Source organism: Centropristis striata, chromosome 3, assembly GCF_030273125.1.
Source record: "Centropristis striata isolate RG_2023a ecotype Rhode Island chromosome 3, C.striata_1.0, whole genome shotgun sequence".
NCBI lineage: Eukaryota > Metazoa > Chordata > Actinopteri > Perciformes > Serranidae > Centropristis > Centropristis striata.
Genome location: NC_081519.1, coordinates 41,986,993 through 42,005,515, shown reverse-complemented (window position 1 = coordinate 42,005,515; position 18,523 = coordinate 41,986,993). Strand labels below are relative to the sequence as shown.

Sequence of the window (18,523 nt, the reverse complement as noted above, 5' to 3'; positions counted from 1 at the left end):
GAATGCTGGAACATGAAATCAGTAGACGCCACAATGCCCTCCTGGTGAACCGCAAACTTGGAAAGATTTCAGAGCGATTGGAACAATACAGGGCAGCTTCCTCTGCCCCTGTATGGACATGAAAGTGAATATGTGCCGCCCAGCTGTCCTCCCCACTCTCTCTCTCTCTCTCTCTCTCTCTCTCTCTGCAGAGTGGAAACTCTTTCACAAGTCAAAGTCCACGGGGCTTCTGCTCCCACTGACAACCTGCACTGCTCTGTCAGTTCATTACCTGGGTTTGCATTCCATTACAAAGCAAAACAAATAACCAGAGTCATTATTTATTTACAACCATTACCGGCCACTGTAGAACAAAGGCCGCCAACGTGCCAGTAAGTACTTCTGAGCCTTGTTCAGTTATTAAGTGCAGAAACACTCAACTGAAATACAAAGGACGAAATAAATTAAACACTGAAAAGACATCTTAGCCACAGTGTGGAGAAAGTAAATTACGAACACTGCAATAAAGATAGATGATATTACTTAAGGTTTTAAGCCAATTAGCAGTATTTGTTTTCTCCTTGTATGCTGTATGCATCTGTCATATCTCCTTTGGCTGCTTTCATTTGCTTTTTGCTTTTTTTGTGGCGGTTCATTTTGAATATTATTTTTCCTTGACTTATTTATTTAGTTATACACTCGATATATTAATTAAACTTTCTTTATTAAGCTGCATTTAATCTCAGCTGGGTTCCAAGAAAGTAACGCAATAAAAATGCCATAAATTCCTAATTTGAAAATGAGCACTGCATGTCATTAGTTTACCATCATTTAAGAGGATAATGGGGAACTGTAAGATCACTCCCTCTGTCTTTTGGCAGCATCACTGTCGTCTGCCTCTTCTCAAAAAATGTAAGAGCAAATCCTCCTCCCGGCGCCGGCATTTTCATCTGGTTTTTGGAACCCCCGGGAGTCTTTGCTATGCCAATGATTAGTTCTTTTACTGTAGGAAGTCTAGTGAGGAAGAGGAAGAGAGAGGGAGAAATGTTGCCTCTCTCTCTTGCTATTGTTTGGACACAGTTCCTCTCACGCTGCATTGACCACAGACAGGGCGTGGCTGAGGGAGGCCAGGCGGGGAACATGAGGAGGGGAGGGGGTGAGGTATTCGGGTGGTGATGGATACATGCAGGGGGAAGGTTGGAGAGCATTGCATACTTTCTCTGCATGTGCATGGCGAACAGGAAGGCGGGTGGTCCCTGGTGAGTGTTACAGTGAGAGAGAGAGCTGGGGTGGGTGGGATTTTTGCCCCGGTAGTTTGGCGTTTCTCTGTTCCCAGCCTTGCTCATGTGCACGATGAAGTAATGAGAGACCCGGGGCCTCTGACAAACTCAGGCCAGATGGGGCGAGGATCCTTCCCCACAATTACTCTGCAGCAGAGAGCATTAGAGCCAGTGCAGCTTCTCGGAGAAAAGTTAATCACTGGGTCTTTTAGGAGAACACTTAATCAACACTTTTTTTTTCAGCACATAACACAGTTCGGAGGATGTCTTTAAAGGTTTCAGCCGTGTTATCTTCCTCCATCGCTGAATAAATACCACCTTTTCTCAATAGCGCCTATAATAGGGCTGCAGAGTTGGAGGATCAGCTAGTTCTAGAATTTTTTTTTTGTTAAACCAAATTAAAGTTAGTTTCAAGTATATTGAAGAAACATAAAAAAGGAAAATACTGGACAAGGCATTCTACTTCCATCTTACTGCTTTTAGCATCATTTGTTAATGTGCAGGGTAGTCCTAGAGACTTCAACATGTACTTAACATTGTAAAATTCATACAATCTAGTTAGTTAGGTTTAGACAACAAAACACTTGGTTAGTTTTAGGAAAAGATCATGTGTTCGACCCATCCATCCACCCCAAACTCCTCCTTAAACTGACTTTGTCACTCTTTATACTTATGACTTCCTCCTTTAGGGGCAGCCCTGCACGTCCAAAACTAATGCTAAAATAATAACCTTGTGTGTTAAAAACAAGCGGCAAACTCTGAAAAATGAAACCAACACAGAAGTGGCAAAAACTGCAGTTCCTCGAATGGCCACTTGAGGCTGGCTACAATCTGAAAAGACCCCCGTGTCAATATGCCCAACTTTACAGCAGAAAACAAACATGTTTAGACAAAAATTGTTGTCAAACATGTTTACAAAACATGTTTACAAAAATGTTTGTTCTCTATAGATATTTCCCCTTTCATGACAACTGTACAGGGGGTGTCACCCCTTTGATTTATATTAAGCCTTAAAGTTATGCATAATTAAGGACCTGAACACTTTAAATGGTGATCAATGCTCTTCAGTGTTTACTGGCTCACACCAACACTTGATGAAACACTTGATGAAACACTGGAGTCATCTAAATAATTTGACAATACCATAATGGCCATCAGTGTTCATTTAAATTTGTAAATCAGAAATCATGTTTTGTCCGTGGTCCTGTGAATGGTTGTACATACTAGACCAACCATGAGACCTCTGCCCCCGTCACCATGGAGAAGAAGCCACTTACAGGCAAGAATCAGAGCTGCAGCAAATTCAAAACACTTTGTGAGCGCAATTGGGGAAAGAAACATAAAACTGCCGCTGCCAAATATATCCAAAATTGACTCCAACTCCGAAAGTGAGTGATACAAACTGCTGAATGTTTCATCAGGTTTCTAAAAAGCATAATCTTTAGCCTCGACTCACTGTTCTGGCAGTGCACATAACAGAAATTTTAAGCTCTGTTAAGCGCTGAATTTTCTCCCTAACATTCTCCTCGGGAGTTGACCTCTTACTGGGTTTTATATCTTGTGCCTTTAGCTTTCTATCAATGAACCAGATATTTTAAAACACAGGTGCTCATCTTTTGTTCAGCCTGGAGGATTACAGCCCCAGCCAGGTGCTGGAAGGGCTCCAACTGCCAGTCAATGAACACCGCCTATGCCAAAAATGACTTTTACTTCCATAATCCTGCACATCCAAAATAACTCCTCTCACTTTGTGAAGCAGTGGTCCTAACCTTCAGCCCCTCATTTTATCTGACTGTGATGCTGTCGGACAACAGAAAATGTGTCATGCATACTCCCCATGCTCTATGAGTCACACACAGCTGCCTCATAGTTATGTTTTAGAAAGGGTTATGGATTAGTATTGGCAGATTCCCATGAGTCTGTGATGAGCACTCTCTCACCGACAGACTGCAGGGCACCGATCTACCAGGAGTATAAGAGTATAAATAATGTAATATCCCATAAGGTGAGCTCATATTGATTTTAGAGGACAAAATATTTTCATACAGCCTCTGTTTCCTGAGTGCAAGCTGGGTATTTCACCTCACAAGACAGATGGACATTGGATATGGCAGCAATGCAGTTGATTGGTGTTGAAATATCGGCGTTGTGTAGGAATGTTAAACAAGCTCTTGACGTCAATGTGATGGATTAAGACGAAGGGCCAATAACAAAGTTGTGTCATCAACCCGACAATGAATACATTACTGTCAACGGCTAGAATAAAAGGAAGCAGGTCATCCGGCCAGAGACCTCTCCAATGACTCTACTGTAGTCTATATTAACGACATAAATAAATAATCTCTGGTAAACACAACGCAACGGGCAGATCACTGGCTGAACATCAGCATTGTTCTTGTTGAATGCTGTCAAAGGCAGCAATGGTATCTTCTGTGCACACTGCAGAAAAAGAAAAGTTGGGTGAACTCAAAATTTCAAGGCAACAAACTGCGATGAAATTTCAAGTTGGACAATTAAACTAAATATTTTAAGTTTTGTTTTTGAGTTTGCTCAACTCTGAATTCAGATTTTTGTCAACCCAACACGATTGTAACACCGCTATGAAATGTCAGCTAATTGCGACCACAATTTTGAGTTAGCATTGATACGCTAATGGCTACTCTTGTAGCTGTAACAAGCAGCGCCGCTAGCATCAGTTAGCCGCTAGCATCAGTTAGCCGCTAGCGTCCGTTAGCCGCTAGCGTCCGTTAGCCGCTAGCGTCAGTTAGCCGCTAGCATCAGTTAGCCGCTAGCTTTCGCTAATGACCAAATTTCACCGCTTTTTACAGCATTTCACAACAAAGAAATAAGAGTTAGCAGAACTATTGTCCCTTGTTGTGAACCCCAACTTAAAGATATAAGTAACAACAACTCACCAACTTGTTTTTGAGCAGACAACTGGCTTCCTTTGTTGTGCTAACTTACATTATTGCCCTAAATGTCAGTAATTTATATTTACAAGTTTTACCAACTTAAATCACTGTTTTAGGCCAAAAAATACAAGTTGGCTTTTTTGCAGTGCAGCATCAATTTTGTGCTGGCTAATTGTGCTGTTTGTTAATTGCAGTCAAAAGATCAGTATGTGGCATATGAGGCTATTGCTGATATGTTGAGATAAGATAAGATAAGATAAGAAGCCACTGGCTGACATGACGTAAGAAGGTAACGACTGCCGTGTGCATGTGTGGTGTGAGAGTTTCAATCTGTTTAGAGAAAGATCAGCGGCATTAACATTGTTTTCTGTCTGAAAAACATTAGAAGTGAAAGATTTATGTGATTTATATGTCTAACCTCTTTACGTTTGGTGTTTAGTTACAAAAAGTACTGGAAAATTGTTTTCATTGAATGAGTTGTTGTATAGCAGCATAAAAGAAGCTTGTTTTTCACAGATAAGATCTTTTTTGTTTTATAGAAGGTTATATTAAAGGTTGTTTCATGAATTTGTATGGTTGGATTTGTGCTTTTAAACAGAGAAATGCAATGAAATGGTGAAATAGGTATAATAAACAGACTGACAACAAAAAAAAAATGAACACCAATAACAAAAAAAACAGCTGCATTGGCATCTGCTGTTTGGCAAAAAGTGTTTTTTCAAATATCAGAATTGGCTCAGAATTTCACAACTAGTGTGTCCCTAATGAACAGAGATATACTTACAACTAACATATTATTCCAAATGTGCAAAAGCAAAATAAACCCAAACAAATTAAATGAAGTTAATTCCGATGCACGGTGTAGAGACTGAAAGTTTCGTGTGATTTAATTTCTTGTTTCCCACAATTATTTCGGTAAGAAGGACAAGCTCCAAGGCCAAGGGGAGCAGCAGGCTGAGGTGCTGTGTTTATAGCCTTATTGGACATCTGTCAGAGATGTTATTGAAGCTCCACGGGGAAACTGCAAAAATCCTGACATTTTGGCATAGTATAATATATTTACAGGAAGTCAGTTCATGCATATTAAAAGACCTTGTCTGTGCCGCTGCTTTGATCCTGCACAGGCAGAGCCAACAAATGGACTAACAAACAGCCTGGCCTTCAGAGGGATACACACCTAAAGAACATTTAATCTCCCTAAGCCACTGGACGCTGACGCTGGTTTATCACACACCAAAATGCCTCACCCCGGAGACGAATCATCTTAAACTTAAAATCTTAAAAAAAACATCCTTAAGCTAAGCGGTTCTCAGGCTCATCCCTCTTTATGCAGGCGAGTGGAGGGCTCTACCGTGTTAGTTTGAAGGAAAAGAGGGTGTCGGAGGACTGTGTGTCTGTGTTTGGTTTGATGGGTCACCTGACTGCTGGCCTGGCCTCTGGGAACAGGAAGTATGACATCACTGACATTCAGGAATGTGGGAATGTCAGGCTGCCTGTTAACGCTGCTGGAACGAAACGGAGAAGCGAGCCGGACGGACAGCAGATAACTCACTGCAGCTGAGTTGTTCCAACCCTAAAGACAAAACACTAAACACACGCAGAGCCTGTGGGGGAAACCGTTAACCTCCATTTGAATGAGGCCACTCTGTTGACCTGGGGTCAAGTTAAACCTGTCTCAACTTTAGCTGCAGTGCAATGAGGGCGATGTATAGGCCAATGAAATACATGCAGGCACACATTCCTGGAAGATAACTTTGTGATTTGCATGGAGGACCTTTACTGTTTAAGATTCAGTGACTGCAGAAGTGATTATTTTGCTTCTCAATTATGGTGTTTACTTTTTTTTTCATCTCATCAAGCGTTCAGACACATTAATCTGTCAATCAAACTGGATTTCCTGGATCGTATTTTCTTGTCTCATTGGTGCAGTGTACATGGTGGTGCAGTGGTTTGGGCTGTCCGGAAACAGCAAGAAAGTTGTGGGTTTAAACCCTCTGGCCAGTTTGTGACAATCAATCTGTGTGGAGTTTGCATGTTCTCCCATTACATTACATTACATGTCATTTTGCTGACGCTTTTGTCCAAAGCGACTTACAATAAGTGCATTCAACCTGATGGTACTAGACATAGACCACAGGAATCAAGTAAGTACATAACTTTAAGAGCTAACTGTCATCGCTACAGGAGTGCTATATGTTAAAGAAGAAAAGAAGAGAAAAGAAGAAGAAGAAGAAGAGCAATTTATATATATATATACATATATATATATATATATATATATATGTATATGTGTGTGTTAGGTGACCATGGCTTAACCGGGGTGTTGTTGGAAGAGGAAGGTCTTCAGCCTGCGGCAGAAGATGTACAGACTGTCTGAGGTCCTGATGTCGGTAGGGAGCTCGTTCCCCATGTCAGCATGGGTTTTCTCTGAACCCTCTAGCTTCTACAGTCCAGACACATACAAGTTAGATTAATTACTGCCTCAAAAAATGCTCTTAGGTGTGATAGTGAGCCATGAGGACGTCTGGCAACTTGTCCAAGGTGATAGAGATAATGTATCGATGGATGGATGGAACCTAAAACCTCCAAACAGCTATTGCATTTTGGAAAACAAAGCTGTGATTCTCTCTGAACTTGCACTCTCAGTGGAGAACCTGACACATCTGTCACACCGTAGCTGTTCACATGTTGCTGTTGCCAGTTTCACAGGTCAAGAAAAGCTCAAAGAGCTCCTGGACCTGTTTTAAACACAAAACATAGACAGTGACGGTGATGCAAGCTGCCCTGCCTGCATACTGTGTGTGAGCCGAGAGGATTTTACAGTATATTTATATGTAGGCAGCAGATAAATTAGTCCTGGTCAACACTTTAAGATCTTTCTTGAGCACTTTCAGTTTGCGCACTATAAATATAACATTTTCAGAGGTTACTTATTGTTGATGATGGCACAGGAGAAAAAGCAGCAGCAGCAGCAGCAGCAGCAACAATCTCTATTTCTCTCTATTAACTTTTAGCTGCTGTATGCTGCTGACCTTACATCACAAGGGGTAAAGGGGTATTAAATCAATTTAGTATTTCCATTCCATGAAGTTGGGGGACTTGCAAGACACAACTTAAGGCACAGTGAAATCAAAAATGGATTTTCAAAATGTTCCTGTGCTAATTGTTCATTTATCTCTTGTTATAAGCCATAACAATATGTCAAAAATCAGTCTGTTTTTTCACTTCCTGTTGAACAGTCTCAAATGTTTTGTGACTCATCGTGCACTCAAGGGCGTTTACAAAAGTTGATTAAATTAAAAAAAGCTTAGTTTAGCTTTGGATTAGCTGGCCACTGCATATAAAATCTAAACTATAACACCCACCATTTGTGGGTCATAGTAGCTTAACCCATTGAAGCCTGGAAAGCGGAAACATCATTTTGTAGCATTTGTATAAGCTCTCAAATACTTTTGGAATTTCATTTCTACCTGCTACAGAGGCTGAAAAATCTGTTATTTAGTAGAAGCATTGACACTTCTGTTGAATTTCCAGAAAAACTTCAGGTTTTAGGGGCTTATTTTAAAATCGCCCAGAGGTTTTACAGGCGTTTTAGGCCTCAATGGGTTAAAAGCGATATGGAGAGAGATGTGACTTTGGATTTTATTTTTCCAAACAAAGAGGCTGAGGTCTAATTCCTTCATGTCTCTCTGGTCCTCCTGATCTACCAACAGGTGACTGAGGTGTGTATGGAGCCAGCAGTTCTCTGTAATCTTTTCATCAGGCCAATCAAATGCAAATGATTTTGATTGAAATCCCTCTTGTTACTGTTTCCCGCTCAAATATTCTGTTTCAGTGGGAAAACAAGTCAAAGTATAGTAGCTAAAGAGGCTCTAACTTCTTTTTATCTGGGACTTTTAAAAAATCAAATCCCACAAATCAAAGCATTAAAAGTACATATGGAAATAAACTCCTACACTATCCTACATTTCCCATAATGCAACTTGATAGTAAAACGCATCTCTCAGATGACATCATTATCAAGTTCCCCTCTAATTGCATCTTGAGGACACACTCATGTATTAGAGACTCTGATGAAATGCAGGATTCACATTCATCAGTGCTCCAAAACCTCATTTTACACAGATTAGCCTTTCAGGCCAGCAGCAGATATGAGGAATCACCTGCTGCTGAACTACATATGGCCAACACGGGGAGCCATTTAATGGACAGTGACAGTGAGCTGCCTGGTAGGGTGTGATCTCAATAACCCTCAGGCTTCTGAATGTATCCAAGTAAAATACAGAACACAGACAGCCGGAGGCCAAAGACCTAAAATACAAGCTCTTTTTTCTGCAGTTTTTCACTATTTCAGCAAACCAAACTTTCTGTACATGCAGGCGATTCAATAATGAACCTGTCATGTCATCCTATATTCTCTCATGAGCTTTAAGTCTCATTATTTGCTCAATGAATTGACCTGATCAGTAGTATCTGCTGTTCAGTTCACACATCAGGGTAACAGGCCAGCAGTATCACAGGGACTTCCCCGCTACACGTTTGTTCCGCTCATTACAAAGTAAAATTCATCATTAATGAATCCAAGATGTCAGCTATATAAAAGTAGCTTAACAGAATCCTTCATAAGAGGGTTTAATTAGACACAGGCCATCGTCTTACACAAGCTGAAGCAAACATAAAATAGCTATAAAGATAAAAAATTCCAAGCAAGCGCCATTAGGCAAGCAACAACTAAATATAAAACAGTATTCATTATTCATAGTCTTTAGGTTATTGCTGTCAGGAAGTGATATTAGAAGCCAAAACTTTAACATTCTCACGGAAACTTCAGTTTAAAGCACATTCCTCATTCATCACATCTCTTTCCCAGCTAAGTGACGGTGCCATGGTGTCGGCAGCCCCGTCAGAGATGTTGGCATACAGACGCTGGGCCTGGAGCTCAGTTTTGAGACTCCTTGCCAGACTCAAGGAGAGAGAGAAGGGAAGGAGAGAAGGAGAGGAGCCCCAGAGGAGCCCAGCTGCTGCCTGGGAAACCAAACCCGGACCGGCTCTGGCCCACGCTCTCTAACCCCGGCCCCTCCCGTCTAATAACAACACGCTGTCTGTCTCTTGTTCTCCCTTTTCTGTTTCAATCAGTTGCCTTTTCCACTGCCGTTCTGTTTGTGTGGACTTTGGGGGTAAAATAAGTCAGTGGAGGAATGATATTAGTCTCCCCGCTGCACATTCCCCGAATACTTCCCACTGTTGATTTCAAAACACTCACACATGTTCATGTTCATGTTCTCACTCTCTCTGAGCGGCAGGGGGATTAGCTGTGAGTGGACACACATTTACATACATGCACATGCTGAGACACTCACCCCGGTAGTGCAGGCTGTCATCGTGGTGGTTGTACTGGTGGTGGTTCTCCAAGGCAGGGGGGCTGCTGGCGCCCAGCTCTGCCAGTCTGCGGCTGGTGGCGGAGAGCTCGGAGCGGAGGTTGGTCACTTCCTGACTGGCGGACTGGATGGCCCCATCAATCCTCTGAGCCAGCTGTTTGTTGTCTTCCATCATTTTAAGAATTTTTCCCTGAGGACCAAATCCACACAGAGCAGCATGATGTCAAGTGGAGCGTTAGAGGGGGTGAAGCTTCCTCCTCCTCTTATCCCCCTCTCCTCCTCCTCCTCCTCCTCTTCCTCCTCCACCTGTGCTTCTTCTCTCACAGTTTACTTCGCACATATAAAAAAAAGAAAAAAAAAAGAAAAGCCAAAATGCCGGTCCCTTTTCTGTTCTCTCCGCTGAGCAGCACAGAGATGATGTCTACCTGTTACTGCACAAAGAATAACGTCTGTGTGGCCAAGCACCACACAGTCAGAGAAAGCATGTGTGCGAGAGAGTGTGTGTCTGTGTGTGTGTGTGTGTGTTTGCAGGGCAAAAGAGAAAGAGAGTGAGCGCGGGAAAAGGGAGAGGAAAAGAGAATGTATGGAGAGCAGAGAGTGAGCAAAAAGACAGAAGAGAAAAAAAAGAGATTTAGCTCAGCGGGCGGAGGGGAAAGTGAGTGCTCCCGCAGAGGAGAATGTGCTGTGAGCAGCTGCTCTCAGAGAGGACCCAGCACACACTGAGATGACATGCAGCCTTTTAAATGGATTGTACCATGTGCTGGAGGACCAGGGGAGAGGGGGGGACGCAGTTGGACTGAGCTGCTCTCCAGTAACTCTCTAACTACAGAGAGTGTTGTGTATCACACACCCTATGGAGTCTGTAATGAGTTAGCAATCGGCTCTGTAATAGGGGAAAAGTACAGATTGTTTCTCTTTACTTCTTCTTCTTCTCCCCGTGTCCCTGCACTCAGAGCTCGGCAGCAGTATTGAACCGTTTGACAAGCACTTGTCAAGCCCTCTATATCTTTTCAGTCCCGCTCCCACTCTCCCTTCCTCCCTCTCACTAACACACCCGCTGTCTTTTTGTCTCTCCCACCCCCTCTTTTTTCATTCCATTATATATTCATCTCTTTGTCCTGGGAAAGCTCACCCCCACATCGGTGGAAAGGGGAAGGGGGCTGGCTCAAGGCGCCCAAGGGGAAAACATTTCAACTCTGAGAGCAAACTTAGCAGAGGACAGAGGCACGGCCCTTTAATGGGCTAAACACAAAGAGGAGAGGCCCGGAGAATTACAATCGAGCTGTGGCGAGAGAACATAGTGGAGCTTTACTTCTTTGATCAAAAACAGTTGGAAGGATTATATTTCAGCTTATCCGTGGGCCCCGGCAAACAAACACCACCGCCATCAATTCTTATCTGTACAGCTGTAAAATTCCATCACACAAACAAAAGGTTAGAAACGAAGGGTAGGCTGCTGTTCGTTCGTCTTAACTTAAAACAATCCCGGATATTGCTGAGCCATCACAAGTTTGAATCTGCATTTGACATTTCATTTCCCAAGTAAGAAAACACATCCTGTCTGTGGCAAGAAACCGAGGCAGATGAGTGATACATCACTCAGATGCTGTCATCCGAGGCTCAGGCGATAACGGCTCAACACTCATTGGTATTCACACAATGGCAGACAGAGAGACAAACAAAGATGGGACTGCAAGCGTGCGAGACTGACGACCGAATGAGACACACAACTTCTTGTTGGCTACACTGCGTGTTTGTTCACTGCTGTATGATGAAGTCCGCACACTGACAGTCTTACAGATCAGATCATTTCTGTGACTGTCCGCCAGGGGACCATTACTGTGGCCTCTCGGAGAATATTACAACTGATCAGCTCCTGAACTCCCGACAGTACACACTGTATCAGGCCGTGTTTGCTGTGAGACATATCTGTGAAGGATTTCTCAATTGAATATTTACTATAGTATAATTTCTTTGCCAGAGAGATATATAGAATTACCAACATGGTCTCACATGTCTCACCTGGTATCACACTCTTCTATAATCATGTAACTCTTTTTATAATCATACCTTGTACTACTTAATTTATATTATAATCATGTTAATATACATTATAATCATGTTAGGATGAATGACTTCATGTTATTATCTGTGTAAATGCTGTAAAGATGTAATTGTGTAATAATTGTTTGATTTAATGTGGACCCCAGGAAGAATAGTCTTCATCTCTATGAAGACTAATGGGGATCCAAAGGATACAATAAACAATAAACATGAATCTGTGAAATAGCCACGGATTTGCTTAACTCAAAATCCGTGGAATAGCCACGGAATCACTCAAATTTCCGTGAAACTGACACGGATTTCGCTACAATGCAACTTAATGACAGTCATACACTGTAAAAAATAATCTGTCTAATTTACGGAAAAATACCGGCAGCTGTGGTTGCCAGAACTTCACCGTAAAAAATTACAGTGAGTGGGTTTTCTATTCTAAATTTAAATGTAAATATCAGCAATAACTGTAATTTAATCTTCAATCCTGTTATTTTTAGGGTAATTGTGTCATTCATTCACACATCATGCTATTTCTCCATACATTTTGCATGAAAATGTTATATTTTACAGCAAAACTGTGTGTTTCTTCCAGTTTATGACAGAAAAAAGTAAAAGTTTTGTGCCATTCTTTGATTTACGGTAATTAAAAATGTCTAATACGGTGATATACAATTTTTCATTTTATGCCCTATTTCTGATGTATTTGACAGTGTATTACTGTTATTTCTACAAACCTTTTTTACAGTGTATCCCGTGGCTATTCCAACATACAAAGTGATTATGTACATTCACTGAGTGAAGATTTAGAAAATAAAACATATATTTCTCGCTAGAAATGTGATCAAAATCCATTTTTATGCAGAAACTAAGTCAAAATATAGATTTTTTCACTAAAAATGAGAGAACTGTCCGCCATGTTTTTTGTTCTGACTGCCAGGACCTTGAAAGTCACGTGACTTGGAACAAACCAATAGGAACAAATATCCATGGAATAGCCACGGGATATGACTGTCATTAACTTGCATTGTAGCGAAATCCGTGTCAGTTTCACGGAAATTTGAGTGATTCCGTGGCTATTCCACAGATTTTGAGTTAAGCGAATCCGTGGCTATTTCACAGATTCCTGTGAGACCAGGTTCAGAATTACATAGTCTGTCCACAAGAAAATGGAAATAGATTTTCCATAAACGTTTAGAGTTTGAAAGGCTCTATAATCGTGGCTGCACGGTCAAAACAAGACCAATATGTCAGTCTTGTCAGGGTCATACACAGAGAGAAGTGAGGTATCAGGGGTTTGAGCAGCAACATTTAGCTCAATAATTACACCTGAACCTTTAAATGTCAACTGTCAGAGATAATAATAATAATAACAACAGTACGCTAAGGTACTGTATACATGACCTCATTATATTTCCTACTATTACAAACAGTACTCCGAGATCAAAGAAGTGCTGAAACGCAATGAATGTAAGCAATGAATTTCTGTTTTGTTGTTGTTTTTTTTCTGTTTTGTTGTTGTGTTTTTTGATTTGCCGTTGTGTTTTTTGATTTGTTGTTGTGTTAAGTAATTTGCCGTTGTGTTTTTTTATTTGCCGTTGTGTTTTTTGATTTGCCGTTGTGATTTGCACTTCAGGGCCACCGTAGTCAGGAGATCATAAAAGTGTGTATGATTCATCTTTGGTAACCCATAAATGTCTGTGTAAAAGTTCTGTTCATCCATCCAATAGTTGTTCAGACATGTCAGTCTGTTTGTTTCTCCGTCTCTCCTGTTTCTGTTTCCTCTTGATCATATCATCTGTCCGTCAACAACTCTGGTGTTCAACTCGTAACAAGACAATTACGACAGTTACTAGAGAAGACCAGAAGTGGCACGATTGATCACATCACATGTTAGCAGATCATTACCACCGTCTAGACAGTAGCATCACTGTCCCCGATTAGTGCACTGGCCCTGATTTGTAGCTGATTAGCAACGGACAATTGTAGCAGGATCTGAAGCGCCGGGCGGGGACCGGGGTCGTCTCCACTTCTTGCTCTACACAGAGACGTCCCGTTATTCCAATGCAACTGGTTTTGTTAAACAACGTGACAGCTGAGTCTTCCTTCATATGAAACCACAACCGCAGCCTGCTTTGAGCTCTGTGAGGGCTTTTATATGCTCAACTGTGGAATGCGAGGAAATGAATGATTTTGAGGTCAAGGGTCAGGACATGTCCCAGATACACATCAATAACCAGATGAATACTTTGAGGATGCATAATTGTGGCATGTCCAAAACACACAAAGCTCTCCTCTGTCTCCACAACTGGACTGGAAACTTGTATCATGGCCCTGGCACAGACCTCAGACCAGAGCAGGAACCTGATTGACTCCCTTTAAATAACGTGCTCTCCCACCACTGCTTCTATGGATTCGGTTCACTTTTCCAAACTTGGCCGAGTGTTTGTGTTGTTCGTTTGCTCACTTGTTTGATGCTGTTAATGGGAAGTTTAATTAAGTGTGCTGAGGGTGTGCAGTTAAAAAGAGGTATTGATAAACAGTCACCATGACTGTCTGCCTGGGTTAATTGAATATCGACTAATCCTCAGCGCACTGGAATGCTTTCCATTTTTTCCCAATAGCAAAGTGATATAATGCCCTACTCAACTATTTATACAGGTCTTATCAGGGGCCTGGGGAAAATATCCACTGCACTATACGAGACTTACCAACGTCCATCAAATACTTTGAGAAAAAGAAAGTTATAGTGCCTGTCAGGGTGTGTGATTATGGGATTGCTGCAAAAATAGTCATTAAAATGTGTGTTCTGTCGTCAGAATGATGTGTTTATTACATATAATTTCCATCTGTGATGATGTGAGGGATCCATCAGAGGGAACACTTGAGTCTTGGTCAACAACTCTTCCAACATAGCTGCACTCTCACATCCAAAGGACGACATCTGCTGAGGAATGATACTGTAGTTGGCAGGTGAACAGATAGAAACTCCAACGGTTGAGTACATAATGTATGTTTGAATGCACATATCAACTCAAGCTGAGACATTTGAGTTACAGGCTTCGACTGTAGAAAAGAAGTGGACTAAGGCCCCGTTTACACGAGGACGCTCGCGGGTAAAAACGGCAAAATATTTTATCAGAAGTGCCTTTTGTTTAGACGGTGACGGCGTTTTTGGGGCTTAAAGACGCAAAAATCTGAAACCACCTTCCAAAGTGGAAAAGTTAAATCCTCTCCTCCGTAGCGTGTCGTCTACACTGACAAGACACAAAACTCTGATCTGATCTGCTCACGTCACGTATGTGTTTACGTCACATACATGCTCCAGTACAGGAAATAAACAAACGTGGGATTATTTCCATGGTGGGACCTTCAAGCTGCTCTGGCAGCTCTAATAAACTTACAGGAGTCTTTCCACCAAATGTCCAGGATATGTACAGATAGTATTAGTGAACAGAGAAGGATCTGGAATTACCTCCATCACATTCTGGATGCAGCGATTGGTGGGAGGAGCCAGACGTCTGTGAACGAGACCTGGGAGATCTAGTGATGGTGGAGAACTTTGTGGAAGGAGTAGCTGATGAAAATGTGTGGCGTGAAAACTTCCACATGCCCAAAGATGCTCTTATCGCTTTAAGTGATGCCGCCTGGCTGCATACAATCCAATTTCACACACTTTTGCGTCACCGTATGCAGCAGATTTCCTCCCGAAAACGCTCGTCTAAACGAGGAATAAAAAGTGAAGACGTGACGCCACTTTTGCGTCTTCTGTTCAGACCGTCATCATGTAAACGTAGCCTTATACAACTCACTTCCAAAAAACCAAGATGGCAGCAGTCAAAGACCCAAACTCAAGGCTTTAAAACAGTCGTCTGCAAACCAATAGGTTACATCACTATGTCTACATCTTGTATACAGGCGAGATAAAAGAAAGGAAGCCAGAAAATGGTGCTTTGGAATTTTCCATTTGCATATCCACTTTATTGTGAATCCACACTATCACATCACTGATTTCCAAATTAAACGTCATTAATAAATGGGGCAGATCTGAAATTGAAATATTTGGGGTTCATTTCTTGGTCATGTAATAACAGGCCTGTTTGCTTAACTGGCACGGAGAATGACAAAATTCCCCCTTTAGGGAACGAGGCCCCTTCAAAAGACAAGAAGCATCTCTGAGGGCTTTATAACAGCACTCTGCTAACATTATGTCTGTTTATATTTTCCAGATAGATACTTTAGAAAGTGTCTCAGCCTCCATATACAGCAGAGCTGCTCTGAATCTAACCCTTCACAGGCTGCAGCTCTCTTTCTAAATCTCTATTTGTCAAAATGTTCAGTCTGCTGGGGACTGAAACAAAACAGCAGGTTTCAGGACATTTTATTCTGGAAGTAAAAGCTGTCTCGCTACACAGCACACTGTCTGCCAACATCAAAGAGTACACAAGTTTTGATTCTTCACTTGTAGGCAGGTTAATTGGCACCATATCTGGATCTTACTTTTGTCCGTTCACCAGCAGTGTAGTGTCTGTTTGTGTGAGTAAAGATAGAAAGAGTAAAGAAATGTGACGCATCAAAAGGACGAGATGAAGAGTTTGAGTGAGAGTGTCCTTATCAATGTTACAAATTAAAACAAGTGTTTTGGGTGCCTCTACCTTTTGCTTTTCTTTTGCCAACATCCGTGACAAACAAGACACTTGAGAGAAAATGGGCCTTTGTTAGTCGGATCGAAAATGGCACCACTTTCCCACAACAAGAAAGGCAGCACTGACACGTTTCTTCATGTGCTAACATTGTGGTTGTGATTCTTTTGTTAGAGAATATGTGCTGATGTAAAACAAGAAAAAGATCATCAAGGATACATTACTTGACAGCAAGTACACAGAAAAAAACCCCCTATAGATAGCTGAGTTTCTGTCACTTACAGTTCACTGCTTTCAGTGTTCACGCAGAATGCAGATTTATCAAATGCAAATGTCACAGTCGGAGGAGGAAAATGGGTATTTATGTTTGTGCCAGTGACGGGAAGAGAAAGGCTTTTGCCCCAAGTGGTGACACACAGGGACAGAGGGGCATTGACGGAGTAAACAGTGAATGGCAGCGAGCGGAAACTCAACTCTGTCTCTTTGTCTGTGTGTCATTTTTTTCTCTCTCTCTCCTTCTCTGTCACTTTCTCTTTTTCAACGTTCTCAGTCCACAAGCTTTATGGTTAGCTAGTAAATAATGAGTTTTATTGTACATTGTACATTGAACATGTACACTTGTGTTGCCTTATATGACATACTGTGTTGAAATTTGGGGAAATGCATATAAAACAAACCTAGATCCAATAATTAAACTGCAGAAAAGAGCTATCAGGATAATAAATGAAGTTGGATACCGTGATTCTACAAATCAGCTTTTTATAAGATCACACACGTTGAAATTTCAGGACATTGTACATTCAAAAACATTAGAAATTATGTTTCGAGTGGTAAACATGTCAATTCCTGTTTGTATTCAAAAAATGTTTAAATTAAGGCAGGGGATTTATAACTTAAGGGGGTTAATGCTAATGTTTGAAACTCACAAAGTCAGAACTAATCTCAAATACAGATGTGTGTCAGTTTTGGGTGTAAAATTATGGATTAATGGACTAAATGATGAAATAAAGATGTGTAATTCTATGTTAGTTTTCAAGAAGACTTTAAAATCTAAAATTATCAAAGTTTACAATGAAATTTGATTGAATTTGATTTTTCTGTTTAAGGTATCATGTGTTTTGTAACAATGTGAATTACTCAGTTAATGTAATGTATATAATGTAATGTATATGCATGTAGATGGTACAGGAGAGGCAAAAATAAGCCTTTAGTGGGGCTTCAGCCTGTTCCTTTTTCGGTTGCTGTCTGATGGATTCTTTTGTAAAAACATGATTTTATTTTGTTGTTTTTTGGAACCGAAATAAAGCATTCATTCATACATAATGTAGAAAATTCAAGGATGTTGATGTTGTCCTCTGGTTTTATCCATTGTTCATTTTACTGTATATGAACAATGGATCACATGTTTGTGTGTAATGTGAAAGGTGTCCACTCAGCTCTACTGAGCCACAATTTACTGTGTTGGTTCACTCTCACCGCTCTCACCAGTGGCATTATTCAGCCACAGCAGGCAACTGTTTTCTGGGAAAAGCTGCGATAAACTCACTGTAAGCTTGTTATCCAGCACCAAACAACAGACAGACAACAGACAAACAATGTTAGCGACTGGCTGGTGAAAACTGTGGAATAATTACCAGCTAAAAAGCTAAATATCTCCTTCAGGATGTGGTAGAAACCAAAACAGACTTAAAAGGAGAGTGAATTTTGGACCCAAATTTGTAAGTTTACCATAAAAACTTTATGAAGTGACATGCATAGACTGTATATGAGAAGTAGATATGTGTAGTTTGTGGACCACAGTTTTGAAAAACTCAAACTTTGGCCATTGCCATCTTTTTTTCTTTTGCTGACCATATGTGGACGAGAGGTTGGCGCTGGGCAGATGGTAATTTATCAGCTAGTTTGCTTTTTTTAGATTATATATATTTTTTCCCAATGTGGTCTAAAAGGGCATGTAAATATAAATATGTATTGTCTTTTTTTACAGTTTTCAATTATGTCGGAAAGGATTAGCACATGATCACATTCTGTTTTATTTAGTTTTTAGACCACGTCCCAACTTTTTTTGAATGGAGGCTGTTCATTTTACTCACTTGTCTATAACTCCTGCAAAGAACCACTTGTGATCTTTGAATTTAACTAATTCTGGTCTTTATCCATTTGGGGCTTTCCTACATTTTTACAGACATAGAAACTGACTTTTATTTAGTCATTGTATCTAAAAAAAGAAAAGAAAAAAAAGACACTCGATCATAAGGAGTACTTGTTTTTCTCAG

At 40.9% G+C, this 18,523-nt stretch overlaps 1 protein-coding gene across 1 annotated transcript in view; it reads right to left on the bottom strand.

Annotated features, from left to right (window-relative positions):
• The window catches only part of kaznb (kazrin, periplakin interacting protein b), a 188,261-nt gene that overhangs the window by 98,114 nt on the left and 71,624 nt on the right, over positions 1 to 18,523 (bottom strand). Inside the window, exon 4 of the mRNA XM_059328782.1 lies at positions 9,532 to 9,739. Coding sequence (XP_059184765.1) covers positions 9,532 to 9,739 — 208 coding nt within the window. The remainder of the gene's footprint in view (positions 1 to 9,531; positions 9,740 to 18,523) is intronic.